At 45.5% G+C, this 20,059-nt stretch overlaps 1 protein-coding gene across 1 annotated transcript in view; it reads left to right on the top strand.

The window, feature by feature from the left end:
- The window catches only part of LOC146812211 (protein-glutamine gamma-glutamyltransferase E-like), a 96,321-nt gene that overhangs the window by 21,576 nt on the left and 54,686 nt on the right, over positions 1-20,059 (top strand). Inside the window, exons 2-3 of the mRNA XM_085615145.1 lie at positions 17,275-17,445; positions 18,953-19,198. Coding sequence (XP_085471271.1) covers positions 17,275-17,445; positions 18,953-19,198 — 417 coding nt within the window. The remainder of the gene's footprint in view (positions 1-17,274; positions 17,446-18,952; positions 19,199-20,059) is intronic.

Genomic DNA, 20,059 nt, shown 5'->3' with positions numbered 1-20,059 from the left:
TCATCCCCTGGTAAATGGTACCACAGGTACCCAGGACACTCTGAACAGGGACGACCTCTAAGGGCTACAGCACTTATTGTGCCACCCCTAGAGGCCCTGTACCTTTACACACACACACACTGCCTTTGCAGGCTGCGTGTTTTCATGCAGCACAAAGTGAAGAGTCGACATGGCACACAACCCACTGCCCTGTCATAGATCATGAGCCCTGAACTCCTACAGTGTCTAAGTCCATTCTTAGACTTTGCAAGTGCAGTGCTGCCATTAAGAGTATAGGGTACTGGGAGCTTGTCATTACGAACTCCACAGCACCATAATGGCTACACTGAAAACTGAGAAGTTTGGTATCAAACTTCTCAGCACATTAAACCCACACTGATGCCAGTGTGAGATTTAATGAAAAATACACACAGAGGGCATCTTAGAGATGTCCCTGAAAAACCACCAGCCTCTGGTGGGTTACCTGACTGGTAAACACCAGCCTGCCACCACGAGAACTGTTTCTGGACCCCTAGGGTGGGAACCTTCGCTCCCTGAGCCCAGAAACAAAGCCTTGCCTGGGCGGAGGTGTTAAAACCTCCCCCAGGCCAAGAAGAGCCATCTGTGGCAGGGGAGCTTCAAAGGCCTGGCAGCCTTTGTAATGTAACCCTCAGCCTCTCCTGCTATCAGGAGCATGCCCCCTTTCTGTCTCCCCCTCCTTTTCAGCGGGAAGGCAGGTGGAAAATCTAGGTCAAACGGAAAGGGTATACAGTTCCTCTGTTCATAAAGGAGAGAATGAAGGATACTCTCCTCAGAATTAGACTAAGTGGGGGGTGGTGTTCAGTAAGCCTAAAGGGTATAGGACTGTGTGGGGTGGGGGAACCCACATTGGTGGAACTAAAACCCTCACACACCCAGCAAGCTAGGTGTCATGCTTCATCATCTGGGTTTTGCTCCTCGTCGGGTCGGCGCTGCAATTCCCGACGGGCACCCAGAGATGGGGCTCTTTGGCGGAGATCTTTTGTTCCTTGCCGAGGGTGAGTGCAGGTGAGGGCCAGGGAGGTGTAGACGTTAAGTGAGTGTGGTTAAAAAGGGTCGGTTAGTCTGAATAACTGATTTTATTAGGTCAGTAAACCACCCTGCTAAAATGAAAAGAGAGGTGGTAGTCTTGACTAAATGGGTCAGGGACTACTCTACTCTGCTCTGGTGGTCGACATGTTTCATGCCTACAAGGTCAGGAGGATCCAGCGGCAATTCATCAGGACCAGTGATTACAACTATCTACAACTATGTGAGGGTGTGATACTAATTATTTACAGTGATAAAAACTACCCTCAGTAAGTGTCGGAATAACTAGACTCTTACTTTCTGGACCGGCCTAACGTATTAGAAAGTGCCACTCCAGTCGGTACTTGGCGAGCCTCTTGGGGATGCGAACTTGCCTAAGTTTTAGTCGCCCAAGGGTGGTGTAAAGACCTACCCCGCTCCGCCGAAACCGGGAAGGTGGAAAATCTAGCCAGCCTAGAAGGAGTGCCCATCTCTGCCAACTTCAACCCTCAGGTGGGGGAGGTGAGGTGAAGCCCACTCTTCAGTACCCGCCATCTTGCAGATGGGAGGCACTCCCCAATCAGGATTAGGGATTGTTCTCACCCTCCCATGTGGGGAGAGCACACCAAGGGTGTTGTCACCCTATGGTCAGTAGCCCATTGCCTACTGACCTCGAGACCCCTAAAATGCCCCCTGAATACAGTACCTAGGGGGAAGCCCTGAACCAAGAAAGCAGACAAGAAGAAACTACAAGAAGAAGAAGGACCGAACAGCCGCGCAGCAGCTAACAAGAGGAAGATGCCCACTGACTTGGCCCTAGCCCTACCGGACTGTCTCCCCCTCGAACCTGCTCCTGCAAAACTCCTGTTGTGTTCTGAAGCCAGCAAGCTTAAAGACACCTACCTGCCTTCAAGCCCAAAGACTTTGTCTCCCGTGAACACTGTATTTGTTCATCCGCAACCTCCGGCCGGACACTGCGAATCTGCCCCACTCTGCACCCACCGTCCATGACCCGAGCTCAAGTGGGCAAACACCACGAGGAGGTCACCCTGCTGATCCTGACCCGAGATCCAGCAACCCCTGATCTTCCTCAAGCCTTCAGCCGACGCCTGTAGCTTAAATCCAGAAGGTCCCCCAACCGCGACAAGGAGCTGGTAAGAAGATCCGACCCCAAAAGACACCTCTGCACCGATGCCTCATGGCCTTGGGTGCCCAAACCGACAGTGCCTAACAAACACCTAACTTCCCAACTTACCTCTCGAAGTGGTGGTCGCACCCAGAAGACCATCATCCCCAAGCCTGCAGTGCCTTTGCAAACCGGAGGTTCCCCATTGAGAACACAAGGGCGCCGGGCGTTGAAACAGCAACCTGCACCTGGCCGCCTTAGTGCCGCTGAGGGTGATCCTTTGGTGCTACTTTGTTTCCCCATTTGCCCTGAGCTAAAGTCCAGGAGCTTTGCTCCCACAACCAAGTGGACTGCTTGCCAGCAGCCACCAACCGGAGGCCCCCTATCCCCTATTGGATAACATTGGGCCTCAGCACTCTGCACCCTGCCACCCTAGTGCCTCTGAGGTTGTAACTAGAGTGCATTCTTGACCCTTGGGGACCCCTGAGTCTACCCCCAGAACCTCAACTCCCACTACCAAATGCTTAGCTCAAAACCGATAACACTATTTTCCTCCATAGGATAACATTGACTGTTTCTCTGTGAAAAGTTTTTGTGTGGAGTTTCAAAACATAAAGAAATTCTTTAAAATTGTACTGTTTAACAAAAACGATTTTACGTACCTGTTTACAGCAAATGTCTCATCCAAAGTATATGTACTGTATTCTGAAAAGCACTGAATTATCAATAACACTACTGTAATCAACTCAAAGTACATTTACAATTGCAATACAAACTGTGTTAGAATCTGTATATTTACTGCAAAGTACTTATCACTTACCTGTGCTAGGCTTTTTTGGTTCTAGGAAATAAAATACCATTAAAGAATATTTTTGATACAAAAATAATTGATATGAAGTTCAGTCTTTGAGTGTGTGAATTAATTTGCTGACTGAGTGTGTACAACAAATGCTTAACACTGTCCTCTGAAACTGACTTACTGCTCGACCACAATACCACAAATTTAGAGTGAGGTGCTATCTAACTTTACCTCTGCCTACTTTTGGGGTACCACTAGACTCTTTGCACACTATACCTCACTTTGGTACAGTATATACAGAGCCAGCTTCCTACACCTTGGCACCATGATGCAAAGGTTAAGCACTAGTGCAGGGTAATGAGCATAAGCAGCAGCAATAATAAAAGAAATGTGGTGCTGCTCTGCTTTCACCCCTTGCAAACCTCCATGCAGCAATTTTGGTTGCTGTCCTGTGTTGCGCTAAAAATAAACCTGCCCCTTAGCGTGAATGTCTGACCTGCCCAGCCTAAACTCTTGCATTCTCGGGCAGTTGGTGTCATTTAAATGAAATAATACTCTTACTGTCATTTCTCTCTCCATACTTCACCTCTCCTCTTCTACCTTTAGTCATCTCTCCTAACCTCTAACTCTATTTCTCCATGTACCTTCATGGTCCCTCTCTATTCCAGATCTCTCTATCTAATTTTTGTCTCCCTCACATCTGTCTCACTTGACTTCATCTCTCTCTGCCTCATTCTATCACTCTCTGTGCATATATCTATATCTGTGACTCTCTACCTGAAGCCTGTATCTCATTTATCTCTCCATCTCAGTACAGTTTTTCCATCTGGCCTCCCTGTATCTCTCCTCCACCTACTAAACCTCATCTCTATCCTTGCCTCATCTCTCTGTCGTCAAATCTATAATACCTTAACTCTCTTTCAGACCTTTCTCTGCTACACCACTCCCTCTTATCTCTCTAGCTCAATCTAGTTACCTGACAGATCCCTCACTGTCTCACTTCTCAATATCCCCTGCTTTCTGGCTGACTACCTAACCTCTCAATTTATCTCACCATTCGGTCACTACTTCACTCACCTCTCCACCTCCTTGTTCTCTTTTTTCCTCAGTTTCTGTTCCTTTCCCTCTATGAATATCGTACTTCTTTCTGGATACCTCTATTTCTTTATGGCTACCTTTTTCTCTCTGTCATCAACATCTTTGTCTCTCTAAACCTATCTTGTTCTCTCTGTCATTCACCCCTCCACCACAATTATCTCTCTCAACCTCTTTCATTATAGATCTCTCTACCTCATCATCTTTTCCTCTTTTTCAATCTCACAACTCACCACCTTTGTATAAACCTCACCTCTCTTTCTCTATTTCAAGTATGTCTCTCAGCTTCCTCTTTTAGTTCTACAGCACATTTCTCTTTCTACCCTTCACCCCCTCTCTCCACCTTTCCCTATTCCTCACTACTCTTTATCTCACCAGTTTTGCTATACCTCTTCCTATTTTGCTCTCACTAAGCCAAGCATCTCTTTGGTTTTCTCAATTCTTTCTATCCATGGCAATATTTCACTGCTTTTACTTTTCTCTAACTCATCTCTATTCCTACATTTCCTCTCTCTCTACCTCACACCTTGGAGTACAGTACTGCTCTGCCACTCTCTACATTTTCTTTTCCCCATAACTCTCTAACACACTCTAAAACCTTACACATTTCTACGTCCCTTTTTCTGTACCTACATCTTCCTTTTTCTACCTCTGCTTATCTTAAATTCTGGCTACCTCACCTTTCTTTATTTACTTTACTTCTCTCCCTACCACACATATCGTTCTACCTAATCTATCTCTCTAACCCCTTCTTCCTCTACTTCATGTCACTTTCTATACTGTTTCACAGACGTCTCTAGCCATCTCTTGTATCCTCTTTTATCCTGCTCAGTCCTAATACTCAGCAGAGTCACAGGTAACTGTTGAGACAAAGAAGTGAGCACATATAAAGAGGAGAGGAGGGGAAAGGCAGAAGAGGAAATTAAGAGAAAGTTATTCAATTGTTTAACCAATGGAATAAAGAAAAACCTCAAATAAGGGCGTTGATTTTCACTTTTGTAGCAAGAGCATCAGCAGTGAGGGAGCATGTATTTGTAGCTACAAATATTCAGCATCTAAAGCTACAATGTGCATATGCATACTTTAATATTATGCACTAGTCCACTAGACATCTAACCATTTTCCCTTAGTGTGTTTTTCATACAATGGGACTAACCAGCTGTCTGGACACTGTATTCCACATAAAATGTTGCTGCAAGTTGCAAGTAAAAATATCTACATCAAAATGTCTTTAGCAATGCTTGTTCAAGCTTTCTTTTGGCCCTATTGAGTGGGTAGACAGCAGATAGCGTCAACTTTTGGCAGTTATTGTTTTCAATAATCACAAGGGCATGAATGACCCAAAAGGAGGTAATAAATTCCATGTTTCTTGATGCAGGGAGCCTCAAAATATATCTTGGACAGAGTCCCACTAATCCTGGAGATGTCGCTGATCGTCATGCCACATGGGGCCTGATTAGGATGTCGGTCGGTAAGCATCCAAACACTCGTCGGAGGCTTACGGACCTACATCCTTGGTTTGAAGACCGACCGCCGTATTTCAATGACTGTAGTCAGAGTCCAAACCGGCCGGTCAATCCGACTAGCTTCCGATGGGCTCAAGGAGTCCGTCAGTCAGTCAGAACTGCCACATAATCCATTAGGGATGGCGTTTCAGCAGTTTGGATTATTATGTTGGTTTCTGACAGGCTTTCCATGTTGGGCTTTCCGACATGGAAAGCCTGTCAGAAAGCGACTTTGGGCACCCTCAACCTTCTGCTGCCTTTGGTTGCGGACTGGAGGGGGCCCTATGGTGCCCCCCTGTAAATCCCATAACCATGTGGCAGGCACCGTGAGGTATGGTTATCATTAGTTTTCTGTATTAATATTTGTTCTTGATTCCTTAGGAACGGCAGACAGCCAAACTGCCTTTAGGCCAGAACAAAAAGATGCCAGTACAATTCCAATAGAAGGATATTAACTTTTACTTGATGCCTTCTATCTAAGGCGGTATAGTGCCTGGTCAAACATCTATTCATGCGATGAAGCACCACTTTCTAATGAGACCATTTAACATAAGTTGTGTCATAATTAACGGTGTTCTGAGAGGAAGGTTTTGCCCACTAACAGAAAAACTCCTACAAGCTCAGGGAAAAAAGTACATGCTTCATCCTTATGGAGGCAAAATGATAAAACAAAATCACCAAATAAATTACAGAAGTTTGGTATTGGTGAAGACAGCACACATTGTATGTCCCATATTTTCAGATTGGACCTATGCATTGTAGGGTAGTTGGCAGCACAGTGCATCTTTGTTTAGCCAGTGCTCTAAAATATAGGAAAACTATTGCTCTCAAGCCATCCTACACAATTATCTGTCACCATGCGCGCATGACTCAAAAAGACAATGGCCTGCTTCAGAGACTTGTTGCTCAACGTCATGCAGAGGCAAGACCACAGGGCATGCTGTTAAAATTCCAACTTGAGGATTTTCAGTTGGTGTATGATATTATTTGCAACATGTAAATGGAACGCAATCTAACAAAGAGTTTAAGAGAGCCACAAAGGCATACTTCACTAAGGGCATCCTGACCAAGCATAGAAGATTTCAGTATTGGGAGCTGACCAACCTTGACAACCTGTAAAACCATTACCACTGTGAAAACGTCTTTTCTCACTTCAACTTTAATCCTCAGTAACCACACTCTATCCAAAACACATGGAGGAGTTTTCCAGGTTGGCTCAAAAATTGAAGCACATAAACTGCCTGTAGACCCCCTGCTCATCCAAGTCCATGAACTAGTTCCTTGTCATGCTACAGTGGATCCTACCTTCACAGCCAAAGTCTCCTTTCACTTTGAAGTTATCAAACACCTCTCCTTAAGAAATCACTGTCTGACCAAAACGTTCTGACCACTGCCTGATTTCAACTTTCCCTTGCTCTTCAACTTCATTGAAACTCAGCCTCTTGATGTTCGCTTGGAAAGGCTGAAAGTCATCCCAAGTTGGTTACATGTCAGAATATGATCTGTAGAACTATTGTCTGACATAACTATTGGGTCCTAAATATCGTTTGCAAATATATGGCCCGATTGGGTATAGATTGTCTGTTATTAATTCCAGTGGATTGATTTTTTTGTGGACAATATTTTTGGACACAATATTAATTTAAGACAATCTTCTGGTAAAGCGTCTTATTGGCAAATGCAAGCGACAAGTGTTATGGGACACTACTACTACCTGATACACATGATGGTAGAAATCATAGGATGCACCTAAACTTTGGTATGCATGATAATGGAAAGAATCCCTTTTCTAGGAGGCCTTGAAGAAGTCAGAGAAAGCTTCTGATGAGAGATTAAGCCAGGTATGTGATATGTATTGTCATGGGGATCCCAACCTGGAAATTAGAGACACTGTCTTATGATTGATACTGAGATCATACATTGAAATTAAGATGAGTGAATGACCACTTGAAGGAGTTGGTTTCTACTGCTTGGGTAAAAGGTGACATTTGGAATATTAGCAAAATCACCACATAAAAAGGTTGCTTATATTTTCCCCAAATGTTGATATTGCATAGAGCAAATCATGTGATGCAGAATTTGGATACCTTTTTCAGGTAGGCAGAAGCAATGTTATTGAAGAACGAAGATGTCATTCTGGGGTCTTGTAAATCAGGTTATTTCCATAGGTGGTGTTGAGGTTAAGGAAATATTTGCAGAGGATGTAACTGAAGGGGGTCAAAGATTTCGATGGACCATATATGTTGATTCTAGTGAAAAGGGGATACGATTATGACTATACTGTACATTTGCCTTTCGTATGTTGAAAAGGACGTTGAAGTCTCTAGCTGTAAGGGCATTTAGAGACCCCATGCTCAAATTTGAAAGCAGGTTTAAGTAATGTTTTTAAAATGTATTGTGTGGTCTCTTGTAAATTCAGAAGTCTCAGACTCAGGAGAGTTGCTGGCATCTGAAGTTACAGTAAATAAACATTGGAAGAGTCTAAGGCTATTAGTAGTAAGTGACAAGATTGGCATCATGGTGGCGAATCAAGTGCTGCTTCTGAGTGACAGCATCGCTGGTGGACTCTGCAGGAATTATTCTGGGAGCTTGCTGTTAGTGAATAGTAAGAGGTCTGATTGATTGAGTGGAACTTAAGGCTTTAAAAGTCCTAACTCATTGTGGGAGGCTGGAAGTCTGTGAGGAGGAACAGCTGCTTAATGTTTCAGGGTTCATGAGTAGGCTGCCCCTAACTCGCACTAAGCATACTTCCATTTCATTTAGCAATAATTTGGACTGCTTTATATCGTGGGTACCAGGCCACTTATAGCCTTCTATATATTTTGATTCGTTAAAAAAATAAATTAAGCCTGTCAGTGCGTTGAAAGTTTAGTAACACTTCTATTCTTTTGTGAAGGTTCTCACGTCCTATTTATATTGATTTTGTTTCCTGTAAAATCGAGGTGCAAGGGAACTTCCTCTCATTGCGGGATTGGTTGGGCTTCCGCTTTTGTGTGTTTTTTTCCTCCCTCATTTCATACTAACAAGCTCCTTGCAGTGTTGTACGGATTCCTGGCAGGGCTCACCCTCCCGTGTACCAAGATGGCACCTGCAGCGGGTTGAAGAGTGCTAAAGGTAAAGCTGACCTTGCCTGTCCGCAACCTGGCTGTGCCCACTGCCAGCACCTTTGGCTCTACCTTAGCATATTGCTGCACTCAAGACCAACTTCTAGGCCTGCACCCCTTGGTATGGTTATTGCAATCTTTCCTTCCATTGAGGCTGTCAGTTTGGCATTTTTATGTGAGCAAGTTTCTACCCTCAACACTCTTCACAAGGCATACAAAGAATTGTCTTAGTTACTTTTGAATGTTCAGCCCTCCTCCAGCACAAATCTTTGTAATATAATGTCATGGATAAACATACTTTCTTTTCTCTCTGTGATTGAACTGGCATAGGTCTTGCTTTTTAGGTCTTATTCAATTAAATATCATGAAAAAACAATACTATTTGCCGTGGTGGTGGTGCTTTGAAAATTATATATCACTTTTCACTTAACATATTCCCGGTCCTATTTGATACCACTTCTTCAGAGGTAATTTGTCTTTTTTTTAATTGATGCATATCATTACTAATAATAATAACAATAATTATTTACCACAAAAATGCATTTCACAAACATATGGGGGCATATTCTCAAGGAGCCATTGCCGATTTAACGGTACTTTATCGCAGCCAAAGTCACGATAAATGTATCACCCCATTCACAAGCTGGTGCCAACAGCCCATAGCACCAGTTTACCTGCGATAGCAGCCGCAAAAAACATCGCCACAGATGACACCGGCAATTATCACTAATGAGATGCAGAGTAGGCATTACCGTGCAAAAAGCCACGACAACACCACTCCACAACATTCTCAACGACCAGCCAGATCGGCAATAAGATCACAAAACATGCGATAAGATGCGTTAGCAGCAGGAAATGAACACCTTCTCTGACCTGGTGCAAAGTCAGACAACAACCGGCAACAGACAAGGGAGCACAGCCCAGAGCCAAACATGAAGAACAACAGATGCACCCGGGCAACTGAACATGCAGCCCGGAGCCCTAATAGGGCAACAACACCCACAGTCAACACCCCCAGGCCCCCCGACCTCTCTGCCCCCCGCCCGGACCAACACTGAGGCAGCGCAGACGAAGACAGCGACCTGCTGAAAACGCACCAACCTCACAGACCCAATACCTGGGAACATCATTGCCCACCACAGGCTCAAAAGGACACCCATCCTACGCATCCTGACTACCATTGCCCACAGGCCGACGGTACCAACACAGCGGACAACCAACATCCCTCCGCAGACTAAGCTGCTGACAGCGCCACACCTGTTGGCCTCTGGGAACTGCCAACCACCAGAGTCCGAGGAGCCTCACAGCCAGCTACATCCAAGGCCCCCCCCAACTGTCTTGGATGCCATCATCAGCTTGGTACCACACTACCTATCCTTCCCCCAGCCTGTGCAGGAACAGCTGTAGACCAATCAAGGCGTCAAAGCCATAGCTGGATTCCCTCACTTGTCAGGGGGCAATTGAATGCACACATGTCCTACTTGTGCCCCCTGGTGACACTGCACACAATATCCACAACCGAAAGCACACACATACCATCACAGTGCAGGAAATAGTGGACCATCTGGGAATCTCCACCAACCTTGACGCCAACCACCCATTCCAAGTGCATGAGTCCTATATCTTCCGGCAGCCCATCATCTCCCGGCGGTTCCTGGCTGGCACCTACGTAAATGCGCTGCTCATTGGCAAGTACCAAATGAACACACCACACACCTCAACTCCACAACCATGCAACTCACAACACTGGGAATGCACACGTCACAAACTCACATACAACACGACAAACAACATGCCCACCCACCAGACTCGACAGCACAACTCACTCTGGCAACCTGGGCCAGCCATGCACATAAGCCATCAACTGCATGGCACCTCAGCCACATGATAGCAGGTTGTCGGAAGAGGTGGGAAACAGGCATGTGCGACGGAGGCAACTGACCGATGAATGACAATGTAAACAATGCCAAGTGTGGCGTCAAAGCGGTGGCAAGACTGCAGTATGCAGACCACACACATATCCATGTCGACATACACCGCTGGTGTATGGAGTGCAGTGGACAGTGGACGCAACCATGTCACCCCAGCCAGTAGGGAAGATCCTGGAAATGTAGCTTGTTACGTACCCCCCTGTAAGCGTGTGCAGAGTGGGCTGGCCCGGCGTATGCTGGGCATGCAAAGGGGTGTAAATAAAAAGCACGTAGCTCTGGCCGTGGTCCTCTTCCGGAATGCCCAGCGACTCTGCCAGGGCGGCGCCCCTTACTCTGCCAAAAGGCCAACGCCGATGCCGTGAGCGTTGTTGCCTGCGTTCCTTTTTGCATGCTGCACCCTGGGCCGCAGGGCCCCGTACCAGTCCTGCCAGGCCCGGCGCACCCAGGCCTTAATGCACACCTGCCGACACCGGCATGTGTCAATGAGGGCCCACCATGTGCCAGTGCAAGCTCCAAGCCAGAGTGCTGTGAACCTGGCAGCCTCCTTAGACCATCACAGCCTCCGCAACACCGGTCCACTGTACTCCCTTCTAGTTGAGGTACTCCACCTGCATGCACAGCAGAAAAGTAGGTCACACATTTGGAACTGAGTATTGATTGCACTATGGCTGGGAACATCAATTATGGCAGATTTTATTTCACCATACTCCCATCGATGTGGTGTAACCAAGTCTGTGCATAGCAGTCCATCCACAGGTGTCCGTGGGCCCACGCGGACCACTGCCCTCGGGCCACGCTGCATTTGAGTGGTTCGCACATGTGGGACTGAGTCTTGATTTATCAATGGCAGAGTACATATCATTGCACGCAAGGAGAGATGTAAGAGGATGACACGTTTCAGTCCGAGGGTAAAAGGATCATTGTTACGGAGGTGATTGAACACTCCCGACAACTGCCCTGGTGTCACTAACTCTATGCATCGCAAGACAACGACACGTGGCTGTGGGCCCTTGCTGATCGCTGTCTCCAGCCTACACTGCGGGCGAGTAGGTCACTCATTTGGGACTGAGTCTTGATCATACATTGTCCGAGAATGCACATTAATGCAGACTTTACATTACTGTACTCCTTTCAATGTGGTGACACCAACTATGTGCCTGGCATCCCAACCACATGTGTATATGGGCCCTTGATGACTACGCCGTCGGCCTACACTGTGGTCCAGCAGACCTCACGCCATCCAATCCAGTCCGTACCAGGCAGGACACGTCATCGTCGCTGACTGAACACCCGCTCGGCTATGGTGCTTTTACCTCCGTCAACCACAAGTCACCCCCAAATGTCATGTCAACGTCATGTGTTAGAGTTCCAGGAGGAGCTCGCTGGACCACGTTGACCGCTGCCTCAGACCTCCACTGCGGTCGAGTAGGTCACACTATGCAATTCAGTCTTGATTTATTTATGGCTGACTTGATGTCATTGTACAGGCCTCAACGCAGACTGCATCCCCTTTCAGCCTCGGTGCCACTAAGTCTGTTCCCGGAGACCCATGGACACTTTCTGGTTGATCTTTGGTGGCGACTGAGTCCATGGACTTGGGGTTATCGCCACCATCATGTTGGTGATACTGACTTTGTGGCTAAAACGATGCCGTGGCATTCCACTCCTCCATTTGCTGCTTCCAGTCAGCTTCCACCCTCTGCATCATGCCGTAGAGGACACCTTTCACTGTCCCCCGCAACCCTCCACCACATACACCTCGGACATTGATAAGGACCCGCTCAGCTCGCATGGCCCATCTGACTGCACCGCAAGTCACCGTTTCGTGGTGGGTTGCCTGTGCTGGCCGCAGTGGATCCTGGGCCACTAACCCTGTGCTGGTCAGGTCCTGGACCCCTTCTTCTGAGATGTTGGATGGCCTCTGCGGCAATAGACTTGGGGTCATCAATGCCATGTGTCTGTGATCCTGCACTGTCCGCTGCCTCCAGCCTCAAATGCGGCCTACCAGGGCTCACACATCAAATTGAGTCCTGTCTGGCCCAGACATCACATCACTGCTGAAGGCACACGCCATCCCCGCCAGGACCAACTCCAACCGCCAACTGCCAGTGTCGAAGCGGTTGTACTCGCAGACTAATGGAGTTGCCCGCACCTGTCGTGGATGCCATCTTCTGCCTGATCCCCTGTTCAGCACTCCAGATGCCACTAGGTCTGTGCACCATGAAGCATCGTCCATTACTGTTTTGGTTATGTGCTGTGGAGAGCTCACACAGCAATGTCACCTGGGACGGCAATGAGGAAGATGATGCAGGTGTGACAGCCCCCCCACTGCAGTTGCATCAGGAATGTCCAGAAGGGGCACAATCCTAGACATTTTCTTCACATGAGCACGCTCAGCTCTGGGGACCCAACCGCAACGCATTGAAACTCACGGACACTTCTGTTTGTATGTTGGGTGACCTCTGTACTTGCTACAGCTCCCTCCATGTTGCTCAGCAGTTGACTCTGTTATGCAGGTGTTTTCTGTTTCCATTGCCCTGGTGTCCTGGTGTCCACTGTTCAAGTGTTTACCAGCACCAAGCACTCTGTGTGGGCTGCTTTATACTCACTCCACACACATCCAGCACAGGCGTCAATGTACATGTGGCCCTGCCAATAAAGGGGCCAGGCGTACATGCCCGTAGCCAGTTCAACATGATATCTGTGTGTGTCCCTGTTTGTCATGTTGTATGCATAAGGGCCCTGGGCCCTAGGACATTACATTGTGCTGTGTACAGCGGATGCAGACATGTCACCACAGGCAGCGGGTTAGAGCTTGGACATGTAGCTTTGTCGTCACCCACACAATTCGTAAGGGAAGTAGACTGTGCCATTGTACGCAGAGCCAACGTGGGTGTGTGACTGATATGTGCGTGCCCCTGGGCGTGGTTCTGTACTGGGAATGTGCATCTGCATGTGTCTCAATGGCAGTGTGGGTCTCCTTTGTGGGGTGTAGGTGGTACTTGAAGGGTAATAGACACCTATGTATGTGATCTAGTTTGATGGGTTCGGAACACACCCGCACCTGTTGGGCCACCTCCTTTTGGCGTTCTGACACCTGGCATTGGGGTGCCATGTGTGGGTCGGTGATGTGTTGTGAGCCTGCCGTGCTTGTGGGTGCTTCATGCTGTGTGGTCTGTTGCAGGGGCTGGGTTCTCTTCTAAGTAGCTTGGCTGCCCTGGTTCTGTTGGTGGGTTGCGTGAGATGTCCATGGGCTGTTGTAGGGCATTGGTATCGAAGGTATGGTGGTCCTCTCTGGCATCACTGATGTGTGGTCTTCTGTGCTCGCTGGAGGTTTTGTGTGTCCCTCTGCAATGTGGAGGGGAGATGCATGTTGACATTGTGTTGACCTGTGTGTTGGCACATTGTTCTTGTTTACATTTGGACTACATGACGGGTGTGAGGTCTTCTGCGTACATTTCCATTTCACAGTTTCCAGCTCTGTCAGATGTAGTGGGCCTGTTTCTCTGCGTGGGCGGAGCCAGTTATGTCCTCTGTTCTACAGTGTCGGGGTTGCACATTCTAACACATTGTCGTCAATGTGGATGTGCTGTTATTGCAATGTGTGTGTGCTGTAGTGTGCCACGGATGTGAGGGACATGATCCAGGGTCATTGTGGGTGTGCAGTGTGCTGTGCTTATTTGTGCATGTGTGCCATTGTGCCCATCTCCCCCGTCCCCCCCAGTCCCTGGTCTTTACTCACCCTGTTGATGTTGTGTCAGGTCCTCCCGAGCTGTGTCTGCACTCCCGACTCCTTGCACCGTCTCCGCACTGTTGACTGTGGCCTCCGTTTTCTCCAGCTCCTCCTGTGGCGCAGGACTCCCACCTTCTGTCGCCGTTGCTGCCTTCCTGATGGCAGCGGCTTTGTGCCTGGTTTAGATTTTCACGTCATGCTAGCACCTCTTGGCCTCCTCCATTGGCCTCCTCGACACTCCGGCTGCATTCATGGTAGTTTGATTGTGGGTCAGTTGCTGGTTGTGTTCTGTCACCTCCGTGATGCTGGTCTGGTTTTCCTGCGGACTACACCCCGTCTTCCTCTCCCTCTTCTCCTTCGCCTTCCCCAACCCCGTTGTTCCTTGCTGGTGATCTGTGGAGCTTGTAGGGTTCGCGTTGGCCTCTGCACTCAGTCAGGGTGCATCCTTGTTGCTACACACTTTGGATTCTTTCTGGTGTATTGTTTTTGTTGCTTTTATAGTGCATTTTCCCGCCAGATGCGTGGGATTTGCAGGCCTGACGCTGGTTTTCGCTGCTTTTTGTTTTGCGATTGGCCTCATCGCAGCTTTTTTGGCATTCGTATTTCGCATTTTGGCGGCGTGGCATTGATTTTAACGCGGTCAGTTAACGTGTTATCTGGTGACTATCGCATGGTACCGCCGTGTTGTGAATACCTGGTTAACATGGTGTAAATTTCCCACGATGGACTGCGATGTTGAGGGTTGCGTTTTGTAACTTTTGCGATGGTTATCACAAGTTCTTGAGAATATCCCCCTATGAGTGTAAATTTTCACCTCCACCTCTCCTATCTTTTCTATGGGGAGAATCACACATTTAGTAGAAAATGTGGGAGGGACCAGGAAAGTGGCAGGAAAAAGGGGAATACTTACTACTAAATGGCGGGGTTTTAAGGAGGAGTAAGGAAGGGTAAAAAGGGACGTACACCCACCCATAAAAGAATAAGCTGATTCCTCTTCACAAACTGCACTTCTAAAGTTACGACAGCCCTAAGGGACATAAAATAGTTGTAAACACACTCCATCTCGAAGCTGCAGTAAGTCCACCACCACACATGGCCAACCACTGGTACTGCAAAATCCTGTGATAGAAAATAATGGAGGTATGGATGTAAAATAAAACCCCTGAGAAAACAATCTTAAATTAAAATACATTTTTTAAATTGTTAAAATTATACATTAATTTATTTTAATGTTAAAAGAACAATCCAAAAATAAAACATATGTTTTATTTGTTTAAGATTTTTAGTACCCTTTGTTTAGTTTTTTTAATTATTGCAACATTCGTTTTTATTAAAATATAATTAAAATACTTGTAATTATTTCTATACATTACTTTTATTAATTATTAACATGTGATGAAAATATTTTCTTTTAAATTAGGTGGGATTTTTAATTGAAACTTATGAAAATGTAATTGTAATCCTTTTTAGTATATTAAAAATAATAACATTCCAAATAAATTGATGTCACTGTTTTAGTCTGTTCACCATTCAAAATAAATATACAAAATTAATTTACGTTAACTTAAAAATGTATTTTCAATTTTTTTGCAAGTATAATATTTGTTTTTATCTTTCCGTATACTTTATCATAAGGAGATCTCTTCAGCATTTCTTGGGTGGTCATTTGGTGGGCAAAAGCCTCACCACCACTCAAGTCATTGAGCTTAATAGAACAGTTTTAGTGGCCCACCCATGATGTGGTTATCAGCTTGTGTCCTACCAAAACTAGTTACCACTAATTACCAACACTCATTATCTGGATGTCATCTTTGACTCTTCTCTCTCCTTTTTATTAATAAGGTCTCTACAATCACGTTTTTTTACTCCTAGTTGCTCAGCCTGAGTGAGAGTTGGTAGCGGAATGTTGGTGTGACTGTGATGAAAGGAATGCCTGGGTGCCTGTGTGGATGAGTGGTGACAGTTGGAGATGGGATGAGCAGCTAGGCAGGCTGCTCCTGGTGGGGCTTGTACGTGGTTAGTACCTGACTAGAGCTGGTTGGACTATGATTGATACTACCCTGACATGGAACCAATAAAGATGACTTGAAATATACAACATGGCTGCCAGTGTCTCTATGTGCAGGGTACAACAAAATCCTTGATTCCATCACTGGTGACAGATATAGTTTCCACTGGCATCATCATAACATTTATGTCTCTATATAGTTGCTTTATTAAAATATTTACTCACAGATTTACTATGCTGATATTGGTACACCAGTGTGAATTGTAGAGAGGCGTCATGACCAAAAACGTGAATCTAGTTCTTGTCTTTAGTTACTTTTCTTTTTAAAAAGCATCACATGTATGCAGTGAAGACAGCCAACGTGTTTTGTCCATGGCAATGGACTTCTGCAGAGCAAGTATGATCACCCAAAAAAATTCCACCAAGTGGAAGCGTCACAAAAAAGATCCAAGAGAAAGCACACAATAGTGTACTACCTAAGTATTTCCGATTCCTGAAATAACAAATATTATATGTCCCTGACGTCCAAGTTGAAGAGTATATATACCACAATAGTAAATTCACAAGTGGGGTGATGGGATGGCAAGAAAAAGGGCCAATAAGCCCTAATGAGCACTCCAATAGGTGCTGGTGCTGCCGACGTCTGTTTGCTTCACTCAAGTGTGGGAAAAATTGAGACAGGAGAGAAAAATAAAAAGGATTTCAATTTATTTTTACAAAATATATTGGTACGCCCTAGCAAAGTCCATTTTATGCATTCTGGGTATCTCTATCTCCACAGACTTCTGTATTTACATGGATATTACTCTTATGTCTCCTTGTTTATGAATATTTCTCTTGAGCGCTGAAGACATCACATCTTCTACACTTTCTCCTGTTTCTACCTATCTTCAATCAGTCTCTTTGCAGTCATCTCACAGAGTTCACATTTTCTGTTTATTTCACAGGTCTGGAACTGACGATGATCAACCTGCACATTTCAGCAAACAGGAAGTCTCACCACACTGACAAATACATCAGCAAGGAGCTGATTCTGAGGAGAGGGCAGCCCTTCAAAGTTAGCCTCACCTTCAACAGGGCTCTTAAAGGAGAGCGCATTGCATTCACTGTGGAGACAGGTACAATGCTCCTAGTACTCTCCTGTTACACATATGGCAGGGCTCTCTAATCTCCCAGGTCCTTGTGTGAGCTGTTCATTCTTTCTATCTGCTTTCTTTGCATTTAGGGATTTGAACTAATCATTATTCCTTTATGAAATCCAGAATCCATGACCTAGAATGCAAAGCAAAAAATCTGTCCAGGAAGAGTAATAACACATGGACCTGTGAAACTGAGAGCTCTGCAGACTTGGTTGTTAGTTAAGGTAACTAGGAGTATATGCTGATACCCTTTGCTTGCCCTTTGGAACTGCAGACACTGCCCTTTATACCTCTAATTTCAGGTTTCATGACGACAAGAGCATGATTAAAAGTTAAACAGGGCTCTATCATACATTTGTATTCTGTATTGCCCATTCCTTGTCCTTTCTCTAGTTCTTTGAAGGTATTTAGAGGCAAACAGTGCGGAAAGTCATCAACCATGTGCTGTCATGGGTTGGTGGATAAGGATTAAGGGTTATGTGATGCCAATTCAGTTCTCTCTGACATTTTAGTGCATCAGTATCAATGGTCACAAAGGAGCAGTTTCCAATTTGCAGGTGCGAATAGACAAGTAGTGTCTGCAACGCATTTAGGGCCCGATGTACTAAGTGGTTTTGAGGTTGTAAAGCCTGATATTTGCAAAAACACAGGTGTCGCAGCCGCAGTACTGCAAGCAGAATGTATCAAAGGCATGCTGGGAGTGAGAAAAGGCTTTCTACCTCGCATTGTGCAATTGGCAACACATCGCTGTTTGGCTGAAAGGAGTGTCCCCTCCCCTTTCTGCATTGCAATACCAGTTTCAATGGTTTAGTAACACACTTGTCATTGATTGTACACCAGCAATTGAAAGGAGGTTCTTCAGGGATAGCTTCTAGTTTCTGAATGTGAGATGTCAGCACTGGGTGAAGCAGATAATAGTCCATGCTCCAATCAAAGTGCCCTCAAAGAATGGCAATTATATTTTTTTCTTGCAACCCTTCAAAGAGACAAGTGCAGAATTGAAGAAAGAGTAGTCTTTCAGCAACTACAGGAATAGCTATTGGCATCCCATGGTAGGGCTCCATCCAGGAATTCTCATTCCAATCAGTGGGATTCACAAAGAAAATCCTGCCTCATTAATATAGATGTGACAAGATTCTGCGAATCTTATTTAATGGCCATTTTGTGCTGGGAGTAGTACACCATCTTTAGTGCAAATATATGGGTCCTGATGGAAAACAGTTGGTGTACAGAAACATTGATTGCTTTCAGACCCAGCCTTGTGTACATTGAGTCCAGAGTTTCTACACAAGTAACACATAATGCAAACTCACCAGAAATCCAACCAATACCTTTAATTCACAGATGTGCTTAAATCAAAACTGTTGTAATATAAATGTCATGTATGCAAAATATATCACAAACAGTGATACTATCGTGCTTTAATCTTATGAAGATGCGCATACCATTGTTAAATCTTTACATGCCTCTTGTTATGTTTTCCAAGGACCACAACCGGAAGAAGCCACCAATACAAGAGCTGTGTTTCCTCTTTCAAGAACTGTGATGCCAAACTCCTGGGGAGCAGTTAGAAGTGCAGGCAATGGATCTTTGAAATTCTTAGAAATCTCTATCTCAAGTCCGAGGAACGCCATTATTGGGCACTACAGCCTGAGCGTTCAGATCTCGGAAAATAAAATCTCGTCCCACAAACTCGGGAATCTAGTGCTCCTTTTCAATCCTTGGGCTTCAGGTATGGTACAAACTCTGGCAGAGTGTGTTGATTGTTCTTTGTTGATGTAAAATCTTATGTGAGTTTAACCTTTATCTGTTTGTATCTTTTATGTAATTCATGTACTCCGAAGTCCTTATGTAATGTAGCTGTTTCTATTGTAAAGCGCTCTGACACCTTCAGGTAAAGTTCGCGATATGTAAAAAAATAAATAAACAAATAAAGGGAACAACACTGCTGCTGATGTTAGGAGGGATTGTTTGTTTAAGTGGGCAGGTAAAATGGTGTCTCTTCCATAATAAGTGTGCACGCGAGTGAAAGATTGTATTTATAAGGTCCAGTCAGTGTAACCTGAAACCTCTGCGAAGTCATCCAGATATAGTATCTGTCTCAAACGAGGAGATAGTTCAGTACATACAGAAAATCTACTTTTCCTTTATGAAAATATTTTTGAGTGCAAAATGTCAATTAAGTTGTCTATCCCACTGAGGAATGTACCAGTTAATGGCATGTGCCAAGTAGACAGGGACTTCCCAAGGCAGATAACTCATTCAGTCCCTTAAAATAGATATATCCTTTACTGCTAACCGCACCCACAGCAAGGAGTATAGGGCTCATTTAGGGTTTGTAGAAGGAGGAGAGCCATCATAAGTTGGTAAATCTTATACCCAGCCGCTCTCCCCATATAGAGACATCTTATACCCATCTAAACCCATGGTTCCTCCTCCCTGTACATAGGAGGAATAACCACAGGTAAACAATGACAAGACAGAAGTAGTGATTTTTGGTAAGAGCACCTCACCATGAGACTACAACTGGTGGCTGACTGACCTTGGACCCAAACATCCACCCACACCAGGAACCTTGTATTCATCAACAGCA

This window comes from Triturus cristatus, chromosome 7 (genome assembly GCF_964204655.1).
Source record: "Triturus cristatus chromosome 7, aTriCri1.1, whole genome shotgun sequence".
Lineage (NCBI taxonomy): Eukaryota > Metazoa > Chordata > Amphibia > Caudata > Salamandridae > Triturus > Triturus cristatus.
This window is presented reverse-complemented; position numbering and strand designations above follow the sequence as displayed.